Genomic DNA, 20,856 nt, shown 5'->3' on the forward strand with positions numbered 1-20,856 from the left:
GAAAAATAAAACAAAATGAAATAAAAATAAAGAGAAACAAAAAGAGAGAAAGAAGGGCCAGAAGTGTACAGTACATTCATGCAGGAGGGTATTTTTTTGTTTGTTTTGTTTTTCTGAAAGGGAACAAGAGGGGGTATGTAAATCAGCCATTCATTCTTTCCCCAAAACCATTGTGATCAACAATTCATTCACTTGTCTCAGAGTGAATAAGAGTTCAAACAGCTTTTCAGCCAGCAATGTTTTTAATATATATATTTATATATTTCGGTTGCTGTGGTTTTTATTTTATTTTACTATTTTTTTATTTTTTTATTTTTTTTGCAGTGACCTTTTCAGCTAAAGTGATGTCTCCAGGCTATGTATTGGGCTTCCTGGACTAGAAGAGGTAGCTGATTTACTTGTGTCAGTTGTAAGATTTATTCCACTGTCGATAGCACTGTTGTTCTTGTTCAGCGAAGACGGTGGACTCGAGTTTTTCTTGAGAGCAGAGTCTTCTTCTAGGTCTGTGTCATCAATGAGTGGGATGTGGGGCTGGGAATCTTCTATCCTAAATTCAGGATGAGTCATAAAGTTGTGAATAGAGGTTCTAGATTCTGGTTTTTCTAAACCTTCATAGAGAGAGCTACGGAATGCCTTCACGACGCGGATCTGGGGGGAGAAAAGGAAAGAGATGTCAGAGGCAGCACCTTTAAAGGGCAACACTGTGTTAGAGAATACTTTGTGAAGAATGTAGCATATGGTTAGGGCAGTGCAGGCAGCTGAAGTCCATAGTCTCTGGATGTTATATGCATAAACGAGTGGCTCAGTTATGTGCATTTTGAATATCTGTATCAACTGCAATATTAAAATAAATCAAGTTTAAAGCCATCAAAGAACTGATGGGAAGTACTGGTTAAAGAAAGCGAACATCCACTCGTGTGGTACATCCCTAGTAAAAGACAAGCCATGTTAATTGTAATGCAAATGTAAAACCATGCATGTTGATAGTTTTGCAGTGAGTAAGTAGGAAGGCTTTTTTAATTAAAAAAGTCTCTTTTGTATTGTTAAAAAAAAAAAAAAACAAAAAACATTACACATAACATATCACACTTCACAAACAGAAAAGCATAGAACACAGACACAGTTTGATGGGTACATATGAGACACACAGGAGCCAAGGGTAAAAACTATCAGTAATATCAATGTTTTAAAGCAAAATCTAAATGAATGCAGCCAAGAGCACAAAAAGCCAAGCAGACAAAATACTAAGCATAATCATGCTACCACAGGGGGAAAAGAAAAAGAAAAAAAAAAATCACAGTTACCACATGAACAGAGATAACTTGCACACAACAACTACACTTGGAAGCCTGGATAATGTGAACATCGTATTGTTGAACCAACTTTTATTTTTCCTTCATGCATATGTGAGGTAAACACTCGAGTATAGACCCACTGTTCTAGCCATTTAACTTTTTAATATATAGAAAACATAGTAAAATAATGTATTGATTGTTGGTTTGACTTGAATTGCATTGTTAAACAGCAAGCTCTTTCATTTTCTGTGTCTCAGTTTTAATACTATTTGTAAGGTTAGACGCTGAAAGCGACAAAATTTATGCCATATATGCAGTCTTTAAACTAGGTCAGCAGACTTATGCCAGGATAAATTTAATGTTGTTAGCCACCTGACAATAAAAACACAGGTGAAAAACTACAAGGCTCAGCCCATCAGACTGTCAGCCACAGTGCAAATTGCTTTCTCAGTAGGAAATGAAAGGAGCAGAGAGAGAGGAGCATGGCAGAGTGGGGACGCTAGTGCTCTGTGGGTGAGCAAAGGTAGGGATGCTGTCTGTATCCCAGTGACCTGCTGGTTCTGAAAAGACGTGAAGGAATGTGCTATATGTTACTACTGAAAAAACATAACTTTTTGGAAGGGAGTGAGGGGCAAAGAGGAAAAAACAGAATGGCAAAAATGTGATCTGTTGGCAAATGCTTTATGACTAAATATGAGTTCTATCCTTCTACTTCCATGTAGTTCATGAGTGAATTTTTAGCATTTCTTAAAGGGGAGACCAAAACACAGGCAGAGGCAGAAAAAGGTGCAAGCAGGCATTGTGAAAGCTTTTCCACACGCATTTGAAATGGTTGGCGGTAGGTATGTGTATCTTTTTACATGTGAATATGCTGCACATTACTGATTGGTTTAATACAGCACTAATTTGTAAAGCTTTAATTCCTCCTTGAATCAGCAGACTGTATTTTATTAATGGCACGGGGTCACCGTGTTCCAGCTGTGGGATCTAGCTGATCCTGTGGCTGGGGCTGCCTAAGCTGTACAGAATTTCAGCAGATTTGAGAAAGAGGCTGTCTTGTATTTTGATCTCTCTGACCTTTGTCCTTGTTTGTGTTCTCTACATTTAAATATTTGTAATCTTTCAAAAATCCTGAAAGCAGAAGTCATGCCATCTTCAGATCCATGGCCCTCAGTCAGAGGCCAAATACCCTCCCTTCTCTTTAGAAATACATTTGGTAACACCAGGGCACAGTACAAAAAGCAGGTTCGTGTACTGCTTATGTTCCAAATAAGAGGACCAGAGTGGTGCAGAATGGTCTTGGCCAGATGTGGGGTACTTGAAGATATCAGGAAGCTGGCAGGCATGCAAGGCAAGAGGAGGATAAGAAGAGTAAAGATTACGTGCTACAATCAGATGGTGCACCTAGTACCTCTATTTGACAGAGCACCTGGAATTATAAAGCAGGGCTTTATGCAGGCTGAATTGCTTTGAATCGTGTTTTGCTGTGTTATGGTTCTGTAGTGAACAGGCATATAAAAGATTCATTTGCATTACTAAAAATAGGATTTGAACTCATAGAGTAGAGCTGACATACTAATTCCCTCATTTTCTAGGCCTTTCTCTCTTGTATTTTAAAGTGCAAAGTAATTAGACTAAATAATTAAAAAAACAGCGTGTTAGCCAAAGCAATCTTTAAGACATGCTACCACATTGTGGTAAGTTAAATCAGGGAATTTCTCTGTAACATGCTTACTTTATAATATGGGCTGATACGGTGGTATTTTCTGCAAAGATCCCTATTATTTCTGCTATCTAAATAAAAATAAATCATTTTACTCAATTGCAGCTGTTCACTATATCTTATCGACCAAGTAAATACTTTATTTTGAATACAGCTACTTTTTGTTGCATAGATTTAGGTTCTGTTTGCCAGCTAGATTTTTTTTTTTTTTTTAAATAAAGGTAAATTAGATTTTCGCTTAAATAGAAAAGACTTGCAATTTCATATTATGCTTGTATAGATTCTGTAGTACCCAGTGAAAGTAAAGCTTTTCTTCAGGCCACACAAACTGCATTTAAGCCTCTACAGGCTAGCAAGGGAGGAACTTAATTTCATTTTATGAGACTCCAAGTTCTGTAGTAGAAAAAAACACCACTAAAGTCACTGAAATTCTGCTTAAGCAAGATTTCAGAAGTAGTCTCAGAAAAGGATACTGTAGCGTAAGAACTGCTTCAAAGTGTTTTAAAAACTGTGCGTTGATACTGCATTTAATACCAACATTTGGAGTAAAAGTTGCATTTAATGCCAAGCTTTTAGTCAACCATAGAGGTAGCTGATTTGCATGTTACACAGCTGGGGGAAACCAATAGAACTAGGTTGTATTTGAAAACAAGTTACGAAAACCTGCCTGCCATGACCTGAATTCAATACCCTGCTGGGACTGCTCAAACTGATGACCCACTGAAAGAAAACACTACACTAACATCTTTTGCTTGGACTAAATGTGTTTACAGAGCAATCTGAAGGTTTTTAATTGCAGAACATACAATCAGCCAGCAATCATTTCACTTTATGTAAAGATCTATGAAAAAGTTCTGGCATGGACCATTAAAGTCTTGCAGGAGCATTTAGATGCTACTGGCATAGATTCTGTTTCTTCATAGTGACTTTTACTAAAAATAAAAAATAAAATACTAGCTTAAAAAGTAGTTTAGACCTGCTGATATGTAAAGTAGCTCATCTGCTGAATACAACAGTAAAATAAGGGCCAGATCTGGACAAATCCCTAAATCTGAGAGTACTTAGAGATAGCTTTCTAGTAAATTTCCTTCTCTAAGTATCTGTAGAAAACTATTTTTTTTAACATCTCCCTAAAGTTTCAGAGATTGATTTCCATCAATATCTCAATTAAAGAGAAACTCCCCATTTTAAATTGTATTGCTTGGTATGTAGAAGAAAACATTTACTTTTAGTGTCACACCTCATTCAGTGACAGAATTCCTTCATTACAATGTAATTCAAAATCTTATTAATCTTTCCCTTAATGTATCAAATTATTGCTTACAGGAACAAAATTTGGTTCTTTCAGTACTTTAATGGAAACATAGGTAGCTGAATACAAAGGTGGTATTTTAATTTATACATAATAACACTACCCTATTTAATCAAAGAAATTAAATATATTATTTACTGAGTTACATGGCCCAATAGCAACATTTTTTTTTAATGCATGCTAAAGTAAGTTCAAGGTTATATGAAGTATACCTACTGTAAAAGTTTTAGGGGCTCTGCTGAAACAAAGTGTGATTACTTTTTGAAGATAAAGCCAATAAACTTCACAGAATGTACAGCATGTAAAAGCAGGGACATACCCATGATGGATAGAACCTAAAAGGTGTTGGTTTCTATGGACTATGTGGAGCTCATGTTGATGAGATTTCTTTATGATACTGACAATGCCAAGGGAAGACAAACAGTGTGATACAGCTCCCTTTTCTCACAGTAATGGAGACAACAGAAAAAAATGAACTGCTTTTAAACAAAAGACTGTGGGGACAACACTTCAGGACATTTTTGACATGGCTATAAGTTTCCACTTCTTTCTTCTCTGTAGCTGTAATAGAAAAAACTCTTGAGTTTCATCCCACCTTGAAAGTTAGATTTATTATACTGCATCAGGCAAGAAGAATAAAAGAATTAAAATTTTAGATACTACAAATTTGTCCATTCAGAATAAAAGATGAAGTTCAGAATCTCACTCCTAAATACAACAATCTAGGCAAATACACAAGGCCTGTTAATCATCAGCAGATGTCATATGGTTGGTAGTGTGTGGGCTTATACTCGAATGTTTACCTGGCTTCATATAAGCCAAGTATCTTGAGTTTGGTTCACATTCATTTCAGGCTCAAGGTTAAAGACTCACAACCTCTTTTTATTTCACTCTCTCCTGCTGAACCCTTTTGTCCAATGTTCTCTAGCCCTCTGGGAAAACAAACACATTTAATATTCAGACAGTAGAGAGTAGGGCACTGCAAAAGCAAATAAATTCAATACTGAAAGATCAGTAAGGTGATTAGTATAAAATTGTAAACAAGAGGTCAATTTTGCAAAGAGATGCCAACTCTTATGTGTAACTGACACTATTCTGTATCAAGACTATAGCTGCACAAATGTAAAAGTTTGGTCAAATACTATTGGATATGTAAAAGCTTTGAAATAGAAGGCATACCTTCAGTGTGTTTGGTTTTGTTTATTTTTGAATCCTCCCAGTTAATAAAATCAGATTAAGTATCCACAGGAGGAGATATTATATGCAAAGGAGTCACCTGTAAATATGACTACCATGTTCTGGATTGTATGATGAAGAAGGTGAGTAAATTCAAAAATAAATTAAAAAAAATAGAAAAATTATAATTTCTACGTTTCTGCATTAATGAGTGAAAGAGACGCATACTCTCCTTCTACATAAATATTCAATAAATCCAGGAAGTGCTACCAAAAACTCAAACCACATGTAGCAAGGGCAGAATAGAATAACTACACAGTCTGGGATATCCTCAGGCCTGATTCTCATTTCACAAAAGTTTCACGTGACTATTATTCCACTGAATTTCAGGGCATGAGATCAGAACCATATGCAGGGCTTCCGCTTTCCATAGCATTTCTCCTTTATTATAGGACTCCTGCAAATTTATAGAACCTGACATTTTTGTATCAGATTTGACAAAGCTTAAATATATTAAACACCCTTTTAAAGAAATTATTTCTATGTAAGGACAATAAATCTTGCCACGACACATCTCCAGTTGAGGACATGACTAAGACTTTAAGTCTATTTATTTTCCCTAAAGGAAAGATATGCAGAAGTCAATTTTGATCTTGCATATCCCTGTAAGTTTGTTAAATCTTTGTAATAACAAGTGAGAACTTCTAAGCTTTACTATGATATCTCTGTCTCTATCAGCTGATGTCCCTAAATGATGTAACTTTTATAAACATCATTCTAGATGCAGACTTCATTTCAAGTCACATTTTGCTTATTCCATTTCTGCATGTGACAGTTAAACTATGTTGCTACAGAAAGCAAGTGGCAATTTCAGTAAGGCTGGTTTGCCCACTTGACTTGATCGTCTGTGTTTTGAATTTAGATAAGTATGAGACAGTAATTTTGCCTTACATTTAATAAATCAGATTGTTTTCTAAAAAAAATAAAAAAATAAAATCCTATTTTCAGCAAAAGCTGCTGAACAGTAAATATTTTTTCTCAATACAAGAGTATCTGATTTTCATGCAGGATAGATTACAAAAGCTAAGCCAAACTCTCTTAAATTGTTCATCAGTAAATGCATCACAATATGCACTAGAATCAAGATTGCTACTAGAATCAAGTTCTGTGCTACAGTTTCCGACATAATTTGCAGATGCTCATGCCCTTGTGCCACTCTGAGGCAAGTGTTACAGATATAAGTATTGTACCTAAAATGATGGCTTCTTGGTGAGTCTGATAAATTTCAGCTATTTATGAGTTAAAGTGGCAATGAAAAAACTTCTTTTTACCTGAGAGTTAGCCCCACTTTTGAAGAAAATGTTAGACCCCAAAAAAAGTGAAACTGAACAAAAATACAGCCTTAATTAGGCTATGTTCTTCTTTTGCTGAAAAACACTTAAAAAAAAATTAAAAAAAAAAAAACTTCAGAGATCTGTATGATGGAAATATACTGAGAATATTTTGTGATCATTTGGTATGACATTAATTTGCTGCTAGAAACGCTAGAGTCATCACCCTGCATTTTTTCCTGTGCCATCTTTAGAAGTGGCTTGTTTGAGGCCACTGCTGCTAGCATTAATAAAACAAAAATTTTGATTGAGTAAAATATTCACTTCCAAAAATCTCAGACCAAAATGACAGACCTCAACAGAATAAAGAAGAAGGAACCTGCAAATTCAAAAACTGCAGCAGACTGACGATCTGGAAGATTATTTTTTGGTGGGGCTTCATAGAAATCACAGAATAGTTTGGGTTGGAAGGGACCCTAAAGCCCACCCAGTTCCAACCCCCTGCCAAGGGCAGGGACAGTTGCCCCAGCCCCATCCAGCCTGGCCTTGGGCAGCCACAGCTCCCCTGGGCAGCCTGGGCAAGGGCCTCACCAATTATTTTTCAATATTTTTTTTTAACTTTTAACTTTTTATGAAAGAAAGAATTGTTTTGTGGGGTTTTGTTTGTTTTTAAGAGACCTATGTTTTCTGACTGCTTCCACTTAAGAACGTTATTAACTATATACTCTCTGAGAATGGGGGAAGGAGGAACATCAAAGAATATTAAACGTGCATCTTTCTTGGAAAATTTTAAACTGCATTCTCTTGAAGGGGCTACCTACTGAAAATATAAACAACATTTGAGAACTAGATATAAACAGACTAGGATAAAGAACAACTTGTTTACTTTGTGTACAGTTAGATCCTCTACCTAACTATTATTACCAACTAATGCTGACTTCTAGAAATATGTAGTTTGTTGATGGCAAAACCACTATGACAGCTAAACAATTTCAGCATAACTAGGGAAACTTCAGTACTACAGTAAATATTTCCTTGTATAAATTACTTTTCATTAAGGTTTGCAACCCTCTTAATGATTTGAATGTGCCATTCTTATGAATACCTGAAAAATTCAGGTAACATTTTCCTAATCTGTTTCACCAACCATTGTAGATGAGACAGCATTTTACAGGCAGCTTTTCCATTAAGTAGTTACTAAACTTATGTGTGGCTGTTAATAATTAATAAAATTTAAAAATACTTTGATGTCTCTGAATCAAACATTAATCTGCTCCAAAATAATAGAAATACTACAGGATTTTGTTTCCAAAAAATGACGTGATAGCTACATATGCAATATTTTAAAAAATCCTGAAGAGAGGGAAAGGCTTAAAAACCAGAGATACAGTTATCCCATTATTTCTCCCACCCCACGGAAAAATGTAATAATTTAGGGTTTCATTCATTGTGAGCAGCCAAGAGAAAAGCAGTCAATCCTGTCCCACTACATATATTTTAAGCAAGGAGCCAAAAAGTAGAGCTAGGTGTTCATTTTGCAACCGAAATTTTCTCAGAAAATGCCAATTATTAAAATACACCCTATTTCTATGATATTTGGATTTGGAAAGAGGAGTAATTTGGAGATAAACAACTTTTTTTTTTTTTTTCCCCGCTGTCATTCATTGGGTTTGTGTCATAATATTAATAAACCAAAACATAGTGGCTGCAGCTCAATGCCTTTCCTTCTCTTGATCATGATGCTGCCTTGAATTGTTGATGTTGTTGGAGTAAAAGTTAGCAAGCCAAATTTCCAATGAGACAAAGATAAAAATTTTCTCTGAGAGAAAACAGACAAAGTCAAAACCTTAATGGATCTTTGGCTTCTTAGCAAAAGTAAAGTTTCTCCTTTGACATTTAATTCCAACAAAAATTCTAATGTATGTCAGAAATTTCTTTATTCTTGATTTTCAAATACTGAACGGGTTGCACTTGAACTAAAGGGAAAGGTCAAGCTTCCTTTTTTCATCCAGCAGTTCTGGAATGTTATTTCCCTCTCTTGTCTGCCTTTTCCTTGTGTGCTTTCCCTCTCTAGCTGGCTTGTCTCACCAGCTTTTCACTAAAATTTGCATCAGGTAACTACTGCATGAGTCTGTAAAGTATGGGACAGGCTTGTAAAAGTGACTTTATAAAGTTAAATATTCTTTTAATGCTAAACAAGGTTAGAAATATGAGTTTTACTTGGCAAATGAAGACATTTTACTGTCAGTAAAACAGCCCTTTCAAAAATTTCATTCTCTTCATTAACTTCACTAGATGCTTCACTTATACCTATAATAAAGCTCTTTCAAGATTTCAGTGTTTAGAAACTTTTTCAAACATAAGTTTTTTGCCTTATTTATTTTGTTGCATCAACACTGTCCACTAACCAGTTTAGCTCCCTCCTTACTTAATGTTTACCTCCAACTAGATTTAGAGATAACAGTTCTTTTCGTTCATCATTCATGTAAACAATACATAGCCTTGCATCATAAACTAGATTCTCTATTTCTTTATTACTGCATCCGTCCCAATTAGAGTACATTTTCCTTGGCTGTGAGTGACCTGTATTATACAGTCTTCCAGAAAGAATGATCTTTTTCAAGCTGTTTTCTTTTCTTTTTTTTCTCTTACTACAAGATTTTCACAAAACTATTTAAAATACATATTTTGTAAGCAGAAGAAAAATATATACAATGACATCAGGAAAACATAACACAGAAACCTCAAATAGAGTCTCCATAACTGGATAAAAATGTCTACAAATTCCTGTTCTAACAATACCTAACATAACCTGCAATAAATGATGGAGAGCATCTACTGTACACAAAGTAATCCAGTTTTGTGTAGCTGGGTAATAAACTAATAAACATAACAGAACAAAGTGGGAAAGGGCAAAGTAGCTCAGTCTCAAATGACTGCTACATAAGTTGGCATCTCTGTAGGTCTGATGCATTAATAATACACACTCACGCCCAGCCGCAGCAGCAGATGTGCTGGTAGGAGAGGAAAGAGCATTGGATAACGATACGTGACTAGGGCTAGAAATATTGGTTACATCCTGGGTCTGGCTTGTGACGGAGGACTGTCTCCTTAGAGCCCCCTGAAAGGAAGTGCCACTCTTGAAAGTATTGACTACTTCGATCTGCAATGGAGGAAAGAATGAGACAAGTTGCTTAAAGTATGGATACAGTTGCAAAACTGACAGGAATAATAATGAAAAACAATAAATCAACCGTGCACACAGTTTTACTTCAACTGAAATAAATACTTTTTTTTTTTTTTTAAGTGTTCTTTTTATAATATTTTTAGATATGAAATGGTCCAATTTTTCTGCCTGGATTAAATGAAACAGCTCCATAGCAGAGACAGTGGAGCTGCATCAGTTTAAACAACGAGAAGATTTGAAATAAAAATCTTAAAAATTTAAACCATTTTATTTATATGTAAATAAACTAAATACAACTGGCATACTTGAAATAGCTAACCTCCACTTTTTTCCTACTGAGAATAAAATTACTTTGCTATTACTCTTTACGTGTTCTTCTAGAGGGTGGAAAATTCATTTACTTAATAGGAACAACAACAAAAGCCTATAAAAATATTCAAAATAAGAATCCATTTTGTCTACAAAAAACAGGGTTGTCAGTATACTAGCTTGATAAAATAGAAAGTGTTCTGATATTTTATCTTTTTCTTTAATGAAAGTTTTTTGTAAATTTTACAGTAATAATGAATGCTAGTCTATTACAATTATAGATTAAAATATTACTATTTTATCTTTATACAGTGCTTAAAATTACACAGAAAGTGATGTTGAACTGAATTGAATATTGCAGTTTTCTACTTTACTATTTTCTATTTCTTATTTCCATATGCATATTGCACTCAGTGTTACGTGTATCTATGATGAATACCTTCCTGAGTACTTTTAGTCCTTAACTGAGAAGATGAGTTAAAAAAATGGGTTAAGTATTTCAAGACTGTCTGTGCCACCAGTATAACCTAATAAAAAGCAGACACTATGTATCAAATGTATGTAAAGTAAGAGACTGGCAGATAGGAGCAAAGAATAAATATATGCTAAAATCCATACACACCAAAACATCCTTTGTTCCATTAGTGCCACCACAACATAACAAAACAGTATGAGAACCCACTAGAAGAATTCACCCAACCACTTATTTGAAGAAGCCCACTGTTCCCAAATCTTGCAACCCAGATTTCTGAAGAGACACAGCCTAGAAAGTAGTTGGGAAAAGGTTAAGTGGTATATTTATCAACTTCAACAGCACAAACCATGGTACAAGCCCTCATAAATTCTCCAAGTTGAAAGCATCATAATAACTTTGCTAACATTTTCTACTGCAGTCAGTCCTAGGAATAAATAAATTAATATGGCTTCATCTCTAGTGGTATGGATGCATCCCCTCCCATTATCTTAGTCTTCAGAGTTCATTCTTTATTTTCCTGCAGGTTTTTTTTGAAAATTACCATATCAAGATCCCAGTAAAAGGGATTATAGGTTACTGCTGTATAATCATCTGACTGTACGTTTACTAGACAAACATGAAACAGCTTTGTTCACTGACCCATTTTTTTCCAATGAGAGCCCGGAATACAACATGCATTTCATGTGCATACTGATAGCTACAGTATTAAGCAGTCATGACAACATTTTCCAACTTTGCTCTGTTCCTGCAGCAAACTTATTTTGACCTACATGTCCAACACAAATATCACAGTTAAAAAATACAATATGGGGTGGGTTAGCATCTGGTATGAGGGTACAAGTGAATCATTGGCATCTAGATAACAACATATGGTTCAAACCATGGGTTATATATGAAGGCATGTTAAATACTCACCTGAAATGTTCACTGTACAAAAGTAGAATTAGATAAAGATCCTGGGTTTTCATGATCTGATATAGGTGACAGAGCACTCTTCAAAAGAGAACATTCAAGAAAGATTTTAAAGACTCTCACTGAGAGCATGAAGTGCACTGTGGAAGACACAGATGATAAATCCTAAGCCAAAGGACATTTTTAGATGTATAAATGCCTTTCTAATTAACTGAAAGGAAAAGACCCTAGTACAAGCATGAATGAAAAGACAAGGGAAGATCTGTATTTAATAGTTTCTCCAGAGAACAAGAATTACAGGTGTGTAATTTACTCTTTCTCATGAAAAAAAAATATAACTACAGATCTTCATTGAGTGAATCTACAGGGGAATGATGACAACGTTATCAGAATCTTAAAGGCTGAACATACAGGGCTGTGTTCTGCCTAAAGCCAAGGAAGAAGAAGAGGAGAACTTGTCCCAGGAGTTTATCTTCCAAAATCAGAAAACAAAGAAGAAAGAGTTCATCCAAATAAATAAGTAAACAATGCATTTTAAAATAGGATGCTTTTGTAATTACAGAAGACTGAATTTATTTAGAACAATTCAAGCTGCTAAAAATGAGAAGGTAAAGGCTAAGTCACACATCATAAAAAGTTAGAAAATTTTCTAACAAAACAAAGAATGTAATCATGTTTTGATTGCATGCCTTTAGGTAGAAGAAAAAAATGTTGTTCTATATTTTTCACCTCTTATCTTTCTTTATGTCCTATAATTTATAAGATCTATATTTTAAACAAACGTATATACATTTAATTGAAATATCAGTGATTAGCAGTTTAAAAAAAAGGGGGGTTGGGTCTGGATCTTAACAGAATAGTCCCGACAGGACAGATATGCCAAAACTTTTTTATGACTCTTGACATATAACAGAATTTCCACAAGCATTTCTGTTGTCATTAATGTCAACAGGATCCAGGTATCATTCGCCTTATCTCCAACAAATATTTATTTTATTTTTTAAAGAACAAGAACAATTTTGCTTTGTTTAATCTCTGGCAGTTTGCTTTAGCAAACTCAACTTTAATCTGCATGAAATAACAGTTTCCATTCTACTTACTTTGCTCCCCTGAAATGTTTTCTGCATAATTCTAAACAGCAGAATGGGAGAAAAAACAAAAACAAACAAACAAACAAAAATAGAAAAGAGGTGCTATATTTTTTCTTTTTATCTAACTTTAAAAAAAACAAAAACTTGCTGGGATTGACTTTCATTGCTATGGCATTTGCATTTGTTCAAGAACAAAGTTTTAATGCAGAAAGGAAGAGGAAGAAAATGCAATACAGCACCTCTGTATTTTTTGACTGTCTAAACAGGCATCTTCCTTTTTTCATTAGCAGTCCCTAGACATTTGAATTTCTGAAAATTTTAAATGCATTTCTGTGCATTTCTGTAGCAATTAACATGGCACCTGTGTATTTTCATTTATGTATTGCTTTTATTCTAATACTTTTTCTAATATTTAGAGAATTTTTATGTATTTTTTCCTACCTTAAGCAGATAAAACAAACTTTGAATTACAGGATGATAGGGAGGGAGGAAAGAGCCAGACCCTGTGTTGTAAAAAGTAAGATATGTATCTTGAAAAGTTTTAGAACCTCCGCTCTTCGCAATTTTTCCATATTCAAATATAAGGTAACTACATAAACTTTTTGGTATTCAGTTTGAAAAGATGCAATGAATTTGTGGAACTTTTCAAAGATTATTAGATCTGCCCAGATGGTATGATCAGTCTTAACTCTCTCACTCCTTCAGAATAAGGAATTCTTGAGAACTGCAGCAAAGACTTGGAAAACAGTGCTGATAACTAGCAGAGATTGAAAAGCCCTGTCTTCTATGAAATTTAAGAGCTTTATATCCTTATGAAGCTTGCATAACTAGGATGAGTCAGTTGTGAAAGCTCTTCTGACAAAGTTGTCTATTAAGTAGCCACTCTTCCATCCAGAGAACAGTATGCATTCATGCAGAGACAGCACAAGGTATATTTATAAGACAACAAGATATGTAAATGATATCTAAATGAACAAAAGTAGACCAAAAAAAAAAAAAAAAAAAAAAAAAGAAAGAAAATCAGAAATATATAGCCAATCTCTATAACTCACTTATGTGTGTTTTTCATGCACCTTTCTTTAAAGTAAATTCTGCATGTAGAGTGTAAAACAGAAATGCCTGATGTTTCAGTATAAAGAGTCAACAATGGAAATTCTTTCTCTGGTTGCCTAGGTTTGAAACCTTTGTTTTGAGAGTAAAGAAACAAAGAAAGAAGAAAAAAGAAAAAGAAAAAAAGAGTCTTTACTACTGCAAAGTTTTTGCCAGTTTGGATGAGGTTTTACTGGAACAATACAAAGGAGATCTGTCAATTATCTGGACAGAGAGGAAAAAACAAAAAAGAAAAAAAAAAAAACCTACTGTAGATTCTTTATAACTTTCCTAGGAGTTAAGGCTTTTGTTGAATGCTGTAGCTATCTGTCCAGTAATGACTGAATAGCAAATAACCAAAAATAAACATGATCTAATATACAGCACAAGTGTGTGATGGTAGAAACCAGTCTTGCTGAGATCAGAATGATCAATCAAGTCATCAGTCTATTGTTTATTCCTAATCTTAACTGACATCCTCTTACATATATAAAGTGAGGGGATGCTCTACCTTCTTCTTCCGCATCTCCAGGAGTGCATTAGGCATCAGAGGATTCTTGCAAATCCTCCAGCTCCCCAAGGATGCTACAGACATCCTCATCTTCTTCCATCAACTCTTCTTTAGATGGCTTCCTGAGAAATGTAGTACAAGTGTATGAATTCATTTGGATGGGCCACAACACATAGCACATCAAAATGCGCTCAAGGTCCATCCAACAATTGGTCTAATTTGACCTGCATATAAGTTCATCACTCTCCAGTGGATATCTTGTAGCTGCTTTTGGAACTCTTTTTGAGTGTGTTGGCCCATTTTCTTTTTTCCATTAGCATTCCACAGATGTGAAATGGATGTAAAAATCAACGTCATTGAACAAAAAAAAAAAAATGAGGAAAAAAAATCACAGAGCCTCTTGGCAGAAGGGGAAACAGTGCATCCTACCAAAGGTATTTCTACAACTAAGAGCAGAATGGAAACTGAGAAGATGGATGTTAGCAAAGAAATGTAATTAATTTCATTTTGTTTTAAATAGTGTAAAAGAATAATAATTTGTTTGTGAATTAAGTGGACAAAGATATGCAGAAGAGCTAAAAACTACCTCTCAGACTAGAAAAAGAATTGAAAGGATGTAATTTTTTTTTTGTGTGTGTGCTTGTAGTTCTTTGCACTCACCACAACCAGAAAGACATCCTGACAGAAATGCCAACAGACAATACTCCTCCTACAGCCAATCAGGAAGAAAAGAATGCACATTTAGAGGTCATCTTACCATAATGATTACCATTACCTGGGCACCTGTTTGTCACCTTTTAAACTGAGAGGAACTGTGACAATTTGAAATTTCTCTACTGATGAGTGCTCCTGACTCAAGACAGGTGTCAAGACGTACAACCCTGAAGATCCATGTTTAATCACTTACCTCAGAAGCTTGGTAATTTACCCAAAGACTCTCTCTAACACCCTAATCTCTAATTTCACCCTCTTGCCTTTCTCACTTTCCTGTGATGCACCAAGTAGACCTAACTATCCTAGCTTCAGTTTACTGCTTTCCCCCATTTTTCTAAAATATATGACTGCAATTTTTTCTCCAGGGTGGGAAAAAAAAAAAAAAAAAAAAAAAGAAAAAGTATCAATTTGTAGATGGAAAAAGAGAAAATACCATCTATCTCTAGTTAAGACAAAAATCTCAAACTCAAAATCTTCTGTAATAAAAGTTACTTAAAGGAACGATTCTTTAAAGAAAAAATGTTTTCTTAATTATTCACCTCTTTTTCTTGTAAGCAAATGTAAAACATTGAGAATGTAAAACATTCACAGAACCACATGATATCACGGGGAGTATGTATCTTTCAAAGTTGGTCTCTTCTGCAAGCTAGCACAAATCTTAGAAAGACTAAAGCACTACTAAAGCACTATCAAACAAGCTACTTGACTGCAATGAAAAAGGCATAACAGTTGAAATATTTTTTTTTTTAGCACTACAGGACAAATTTTACCAAATAGCCTAAACTGCACTAAATTTAGCACTGTGACTCTGTACAAGTATTTAGTATAATATTTATCTGAATCCCTTCATTTTGCTTTAAAAATGTCATGGATTTTTGTATTTAGGAAAAGTTATAAGAAAAAAAAAAAATCTAAGAAATCATCCATAGTAGCCAACACATACATTTCAGCATCCAATAGACGCTTGAGCCCTTACTACTTAAAATAAATCGAGAATCAGATTTTTCCTGACCTTGCAAGAAAGAAAATTAATTCCTTTTAACCATGATCTACATATACGATACTGTCAGAACAGAAAAGATTATTATTTTTTTTTCAAATCAACTGGTGCTTTACACTTTAGACCCAAAAATAAGTTACTCTGTCATGGCATGAGCGAGAACAGCATATTTTTGACAAAATAAAATGGCATGTTATAGAAGGCCTTCATAACATTTTGCTAGTCATTGTGACAGCTATCATTTTCCAGGTAGCACTATTTTATCAGCTGTTATCACTGAAGTAGAAAAACTATGTCCGCAGTAGTCTCAAAAAAAAAAAGTATTCCTACTTTTGCATATTATCATTTTATAATCTCCTCACTTCCTCTATACACACACTTCTTAAAGTTTGCCTATTTTACTATTCCACAGGTTGCTCCTTTGAAATCAGTAAAGCAATTTCCAAGTACCATCATTCTGACACATAACCATCTCTGTAGTTTTCTATAACATTATCTTGCCTTGATCACAGATTAAATATATTATTTCTAGACCATGGGGGCATTTACTTGTAACATACCTGGGTTTGGATTCTGTTGAGGCCTCTGAACCAGAGAATTTGTCCACGTCGAAGTTCTCTCTCTGCATGATCAATTTCTTCGACATCTTCATTGAGTTCTTCTTCAGGGACCTCCTCCTTCTCAGTAAGCCGCCCTGCCTCCTTTAAAAATTTTAGCCTACTTGTTGGGATGGTTGCAATGACCTAAAATTATAAAACGATGCTGAAAACATAAACCTCATTCAATAACATTACAACCTACTAATTACAAAAGAACGTTGATACTTTAATGAGTTAATGAGTTCTCTAGTCTTTCAGAAAAGCTACTATAAGCATATTCATAATAGCACTTTGTATTTATCCAACTCCATTTTAGCCGCCCCAAACACCTTATTTACTGTTACAATCACCATCACTGGCATTGTTAAACCACATTGGCAATACATGGCTATGGAACAAGTTTAAAGCTAGAAAGAAGTGATGTCCTTCCTCAAAATAAATAAATAAATAAATAAAGGGGAATATAAGTATTTGAATGTTATTATATAAAAGAAATTTAACAAGACTGATACTTTTGCAATTAGTGTTTGGGGATTTCTAATGACTGAAAGTGGTCTAATGTCCATTAATGTGAGCTGAAAATGAGTTGCATTGCATGCTTATAAATCTCTGCACACTAAATTTGCTCATGTAATCAGCTTTCCTTTATTTATTTTGTCAAATCAAAATGGCTTTCTCAGCATTTAACAGGAACAAGTTTTCTAAAGGTATAGGTTTGAATATCTTCACACTGGACTTTTTGTAGAATTCTGTCTTATTCCATAGAATTCTGTCCTTATTCTGTTTAATTGTATATTTATATATATTAATTAAATATTCTGCTTAACTCAGCCCCTCTCCTTATTCAGTTTGGCCACTGAAGTGGTCGCTGGAATTAATTAATAGAGGAGATGGCTAATAATCTTAAAAATTTGCAAATAGTGTAGTCAGACTGTGTTGAACACAATTATTTTGAATACATTTCTGTGTTGTTATCCTGAGCACTCTCTGTTCTGATTTCTTTTGTCAGCTTTAATAGGTATACAAGCAGATGGCTATTTAAACAAGATATTACCTGGAACATTCTGAATGTTTAAAAAATCTCGTACTAAAATAACTATTAGACCCATTTCCTAAAAAAGTGCAGCCATTTTATTTTTTTGTTTGCTTTTGTTTCAGCAAAGAGCAATCACATCTCTGAAGCCCAAATGCATGAAAAAAAAAAAAAAAAAAAAAAAAAAAGAGGAGTCAGATGGAACAGGAAAGAATTTTGCAGATGAGAAACTACAACTATTTGATACATTTGATACTACAACTATTTGGGACATTTGATAGCTGAGTAAAAGCTGCTATCTGGTGGATGAAAGTCTTATCCAGTTTGTGATACTGATTTTTGCAGCCCTCTGGCATGTGATATTGTCCAGAGCACATGAGGCATAGCACAGGCTAAGCTGTTATCCTGAAAATGAGAGCATCAAAGGCACTCCAGGAAGGCAGACAGACTGCCTGGACGATTTAAAATCAATTTAGAAAAAAAGACAGAGAAATAATTTTGCCAATAGAGTGAAGACTTGGGTAAGAAAGAATGAGACAGTTGTAGAAAAGTTGGTGAAGATGCATCTTACAGTTTTGGAAGGCTGGAACATATATAGCAAACACATATGAAGAGGCACCGTATATTTTCAGGATGAAAATAAACTGTTGAATTTGCTAAGGTTCTCCTTGAATTTTACAAACCACAACTCCAATTTTATTATATTATTATTAAAGACAGAATTAAATGTCCAAAACTCAGTTTCTACACTACTGTGGAACATTTTTTTAAATGTACTTTAGGGCTGAAAAACATGATGTGAGCTTGGAAAAGTAATGAACTAGTGTGACATGAGCAAAGACAGAACAGGAGGAAAAAAATAAAAGGTAAGTGCTAGTCATTGCAATACTTACTGAAACTGCTTCAGATTCCCAGCTTTCAAAAAAAAATTAACGCCAGTACTCTACAGAAAGAAGCTACTTGAGAATGTTTATATGAAATCTGATGAACCTCACGTGGATGAAGTGCTTACAAGACAGCATATATACAAACAACCATACTTGGTAGAGATTCTGTGTGATAGAACAGAGCTCTCCTTCAGGACCTCTCTCAGACAGGCTGACAGATTCTGTGCTAATTCTTTTCTTAGCATGTTCATGTGTTTTTATGTTTGGTGATTTTTTTCCATATTTGCAAACACCAACCCAATTCAAGTAATGCCAGACTCAGTAGACTGAATGTAGCTTAAGGAACTAAATATTATTCCCAGAAAAACTACTACAATTTTCAATAGCAATCAATCATTTTGAGAATGCAACTTGACATAATTTAAAAAGACCTTGTTTTCAGAAGTGGTGGGGGCCACCTTTTAGTAACCAGTGTTCCTCAAATCATTGCAGCTTTGCTGCCCAGAAATTCCTTACACCTTATATCACTTTTAAAGGTGCCAACTTTAACATCATTTGGTTATACTGAGTCACAAGAATGCCAGATTCAGGAGACTGTTCCAGAGCGAAGGCATATAAAAATTACGTGCTGCATAAATCTAGAATAGGAGCAAAAAGCCTGAAAAGAGGGGAAGCGCCTCTCCTGAAGGAAAAGAAGCATCTCTTACTGCAGAGCTCCTTATGGAAAGGACTCACCACAGACTGTGTATCATGTAAATAAAACATTTTTACCTTGTGTTTTCCTTTTATGGTCACTAAACACTGACCACAAGGGAAACTTTTTTACTGTTTCCTCCACATAAAACTGTAGCCTTTTCAGTGATTAATTTGCTGAGGTGTTCCAATATGAGTTTTAATTAAATGTCCAGGTGTTCATAACAAGGCTTGCAATTATGTCCACCAATTTTTGAGTTGAAAACAGCTGCTGAAACTATTCTTAATTTTCAATGGTAATGCAATCACTACATAGAACAAAATTCAGAAGCTAGCTAGTACTCTGATCAAAGGCTGTGGGAAGTTCACAGCTGAACAATCTAATAAAACTCATAGGCTTTCTCTGCTTTCCTTTCCCCCCTCCCAAAGATGGCATTTTCCAGTCTGTAGAAAACAAAACTTTACTTTCCAAGAATGATCAAACTGATTTTATGTTTTTCCCTTGTAACTTCATAACTCAAATCCAATCTTCAGGTAATAACTACATTAGTACAATGTAATAATGGTGATTTTTAGGACCATTAAAAGCTATTATGGCTGTGTAAATTCTTTCAAAAAAAAAAAAAAATCTGATGTCCAACTGTCCAAAAAGCTTGTGTAGTGATTTTTTTTTAAGAAAATATATAATCATTTTTGACAGCTAGCATCTACTCATTATAATTCCACTAAATCATTGCAGTATTCAATTGCAGCAGCAATTTCTTGGCTGTTTCTTCATAGCAGCATACTCGTTGATCTTTATATCTGAGAAGTGAAACATTACTTCATATTTTTCATGTTTCCAAATATGTCAGGTGACATCAACCCGAAGATATTTAAATGCATTCAAAGATGAAGAAATAGTAGTATTATTACCTTTGCAATACAGGTTAGTACATAAAGAGTAACGTAGTACTTTAACAACAGCGGTTGTATCTGTACTATTACTTCCAGACAGCTAATCACATAACTTATTTAATTATTTCATAGACAAAGATTTAATTATCACATGGACACTATCTCATAGATTGTTTTTCATCTATATTTTCATATCAGCTATGACGACACAAGTTTTAGCAGAATTTATAAATTATACATGAATTAATCTGCACTTGTCTGCAACTGTATTAGGAAAAAATCCTTTTTTTCTTTCATCCCCTCCTCCATCCTTCACATACAAAAGTAGATGGAGATCACTTCAGGTGTATATTGAATTAACTGGACACAGTGGATCCTATGCAATTAACAAGGCTATCATGGGTTGATAGAACAGCAGTTTTTGTCAGGAGTGGTTTAACACAGAACTGCAACCTCTTTCCACTCTCAAAAATTTGCCATGGCCAAACATGAACATGCTACATTGGGTACTCTATTGCTAGGAAGTTTATAGTGCATTTTTTGTGGCTAGAGGACTAGGTTATTAATCAAATGCCTTTCACACAAAACACTAACTGAAGACAACCTTTCTGACAGCACACCC

The 20,856-nt window shown here is 34.5% G+C and overlaps 1 protein-coding gene across 1 annotated transcript in view; it reads right to left on the bottom strand.

Annotated features, from left to right (window-relative positions):
• Positions 1–336: 336 nt before the first annotated feature.
• Positions 337–20,856, bottom strand: part of ATP2B2 (ATPase plasma membrane Ca2+ transporting 2) — a gene marked incomplete at its 3' end in the record, with an annotated part of 270,171 nt that continues 249,651 nt past the window's right edge. The window contains exons 22-23 of the mRNA XM_084293036.1: positions 16,686–16,868; positions 337–648 (exon numbers count right to left, since the gene is read on the bottom strand). Of these exons, the coding sequence (XP_084149162.1) occupies positions 337–648; positions 16,686–16,868 (495 nt within the window). The remainder of the gene's footprint in view (positions 649–16,685; positions 16,869–20,856) is intronic.

This window comes from Netta rufina (assembly GCF_964035555.1).
Source record: "Netta rufina genome assembly, chromosome: 10".
Lineage (NCBI taxonomy): Eukaryota > Metazoa > Chordata > Aves > Anseriformes > Anatidae > Netta > Netta rufina.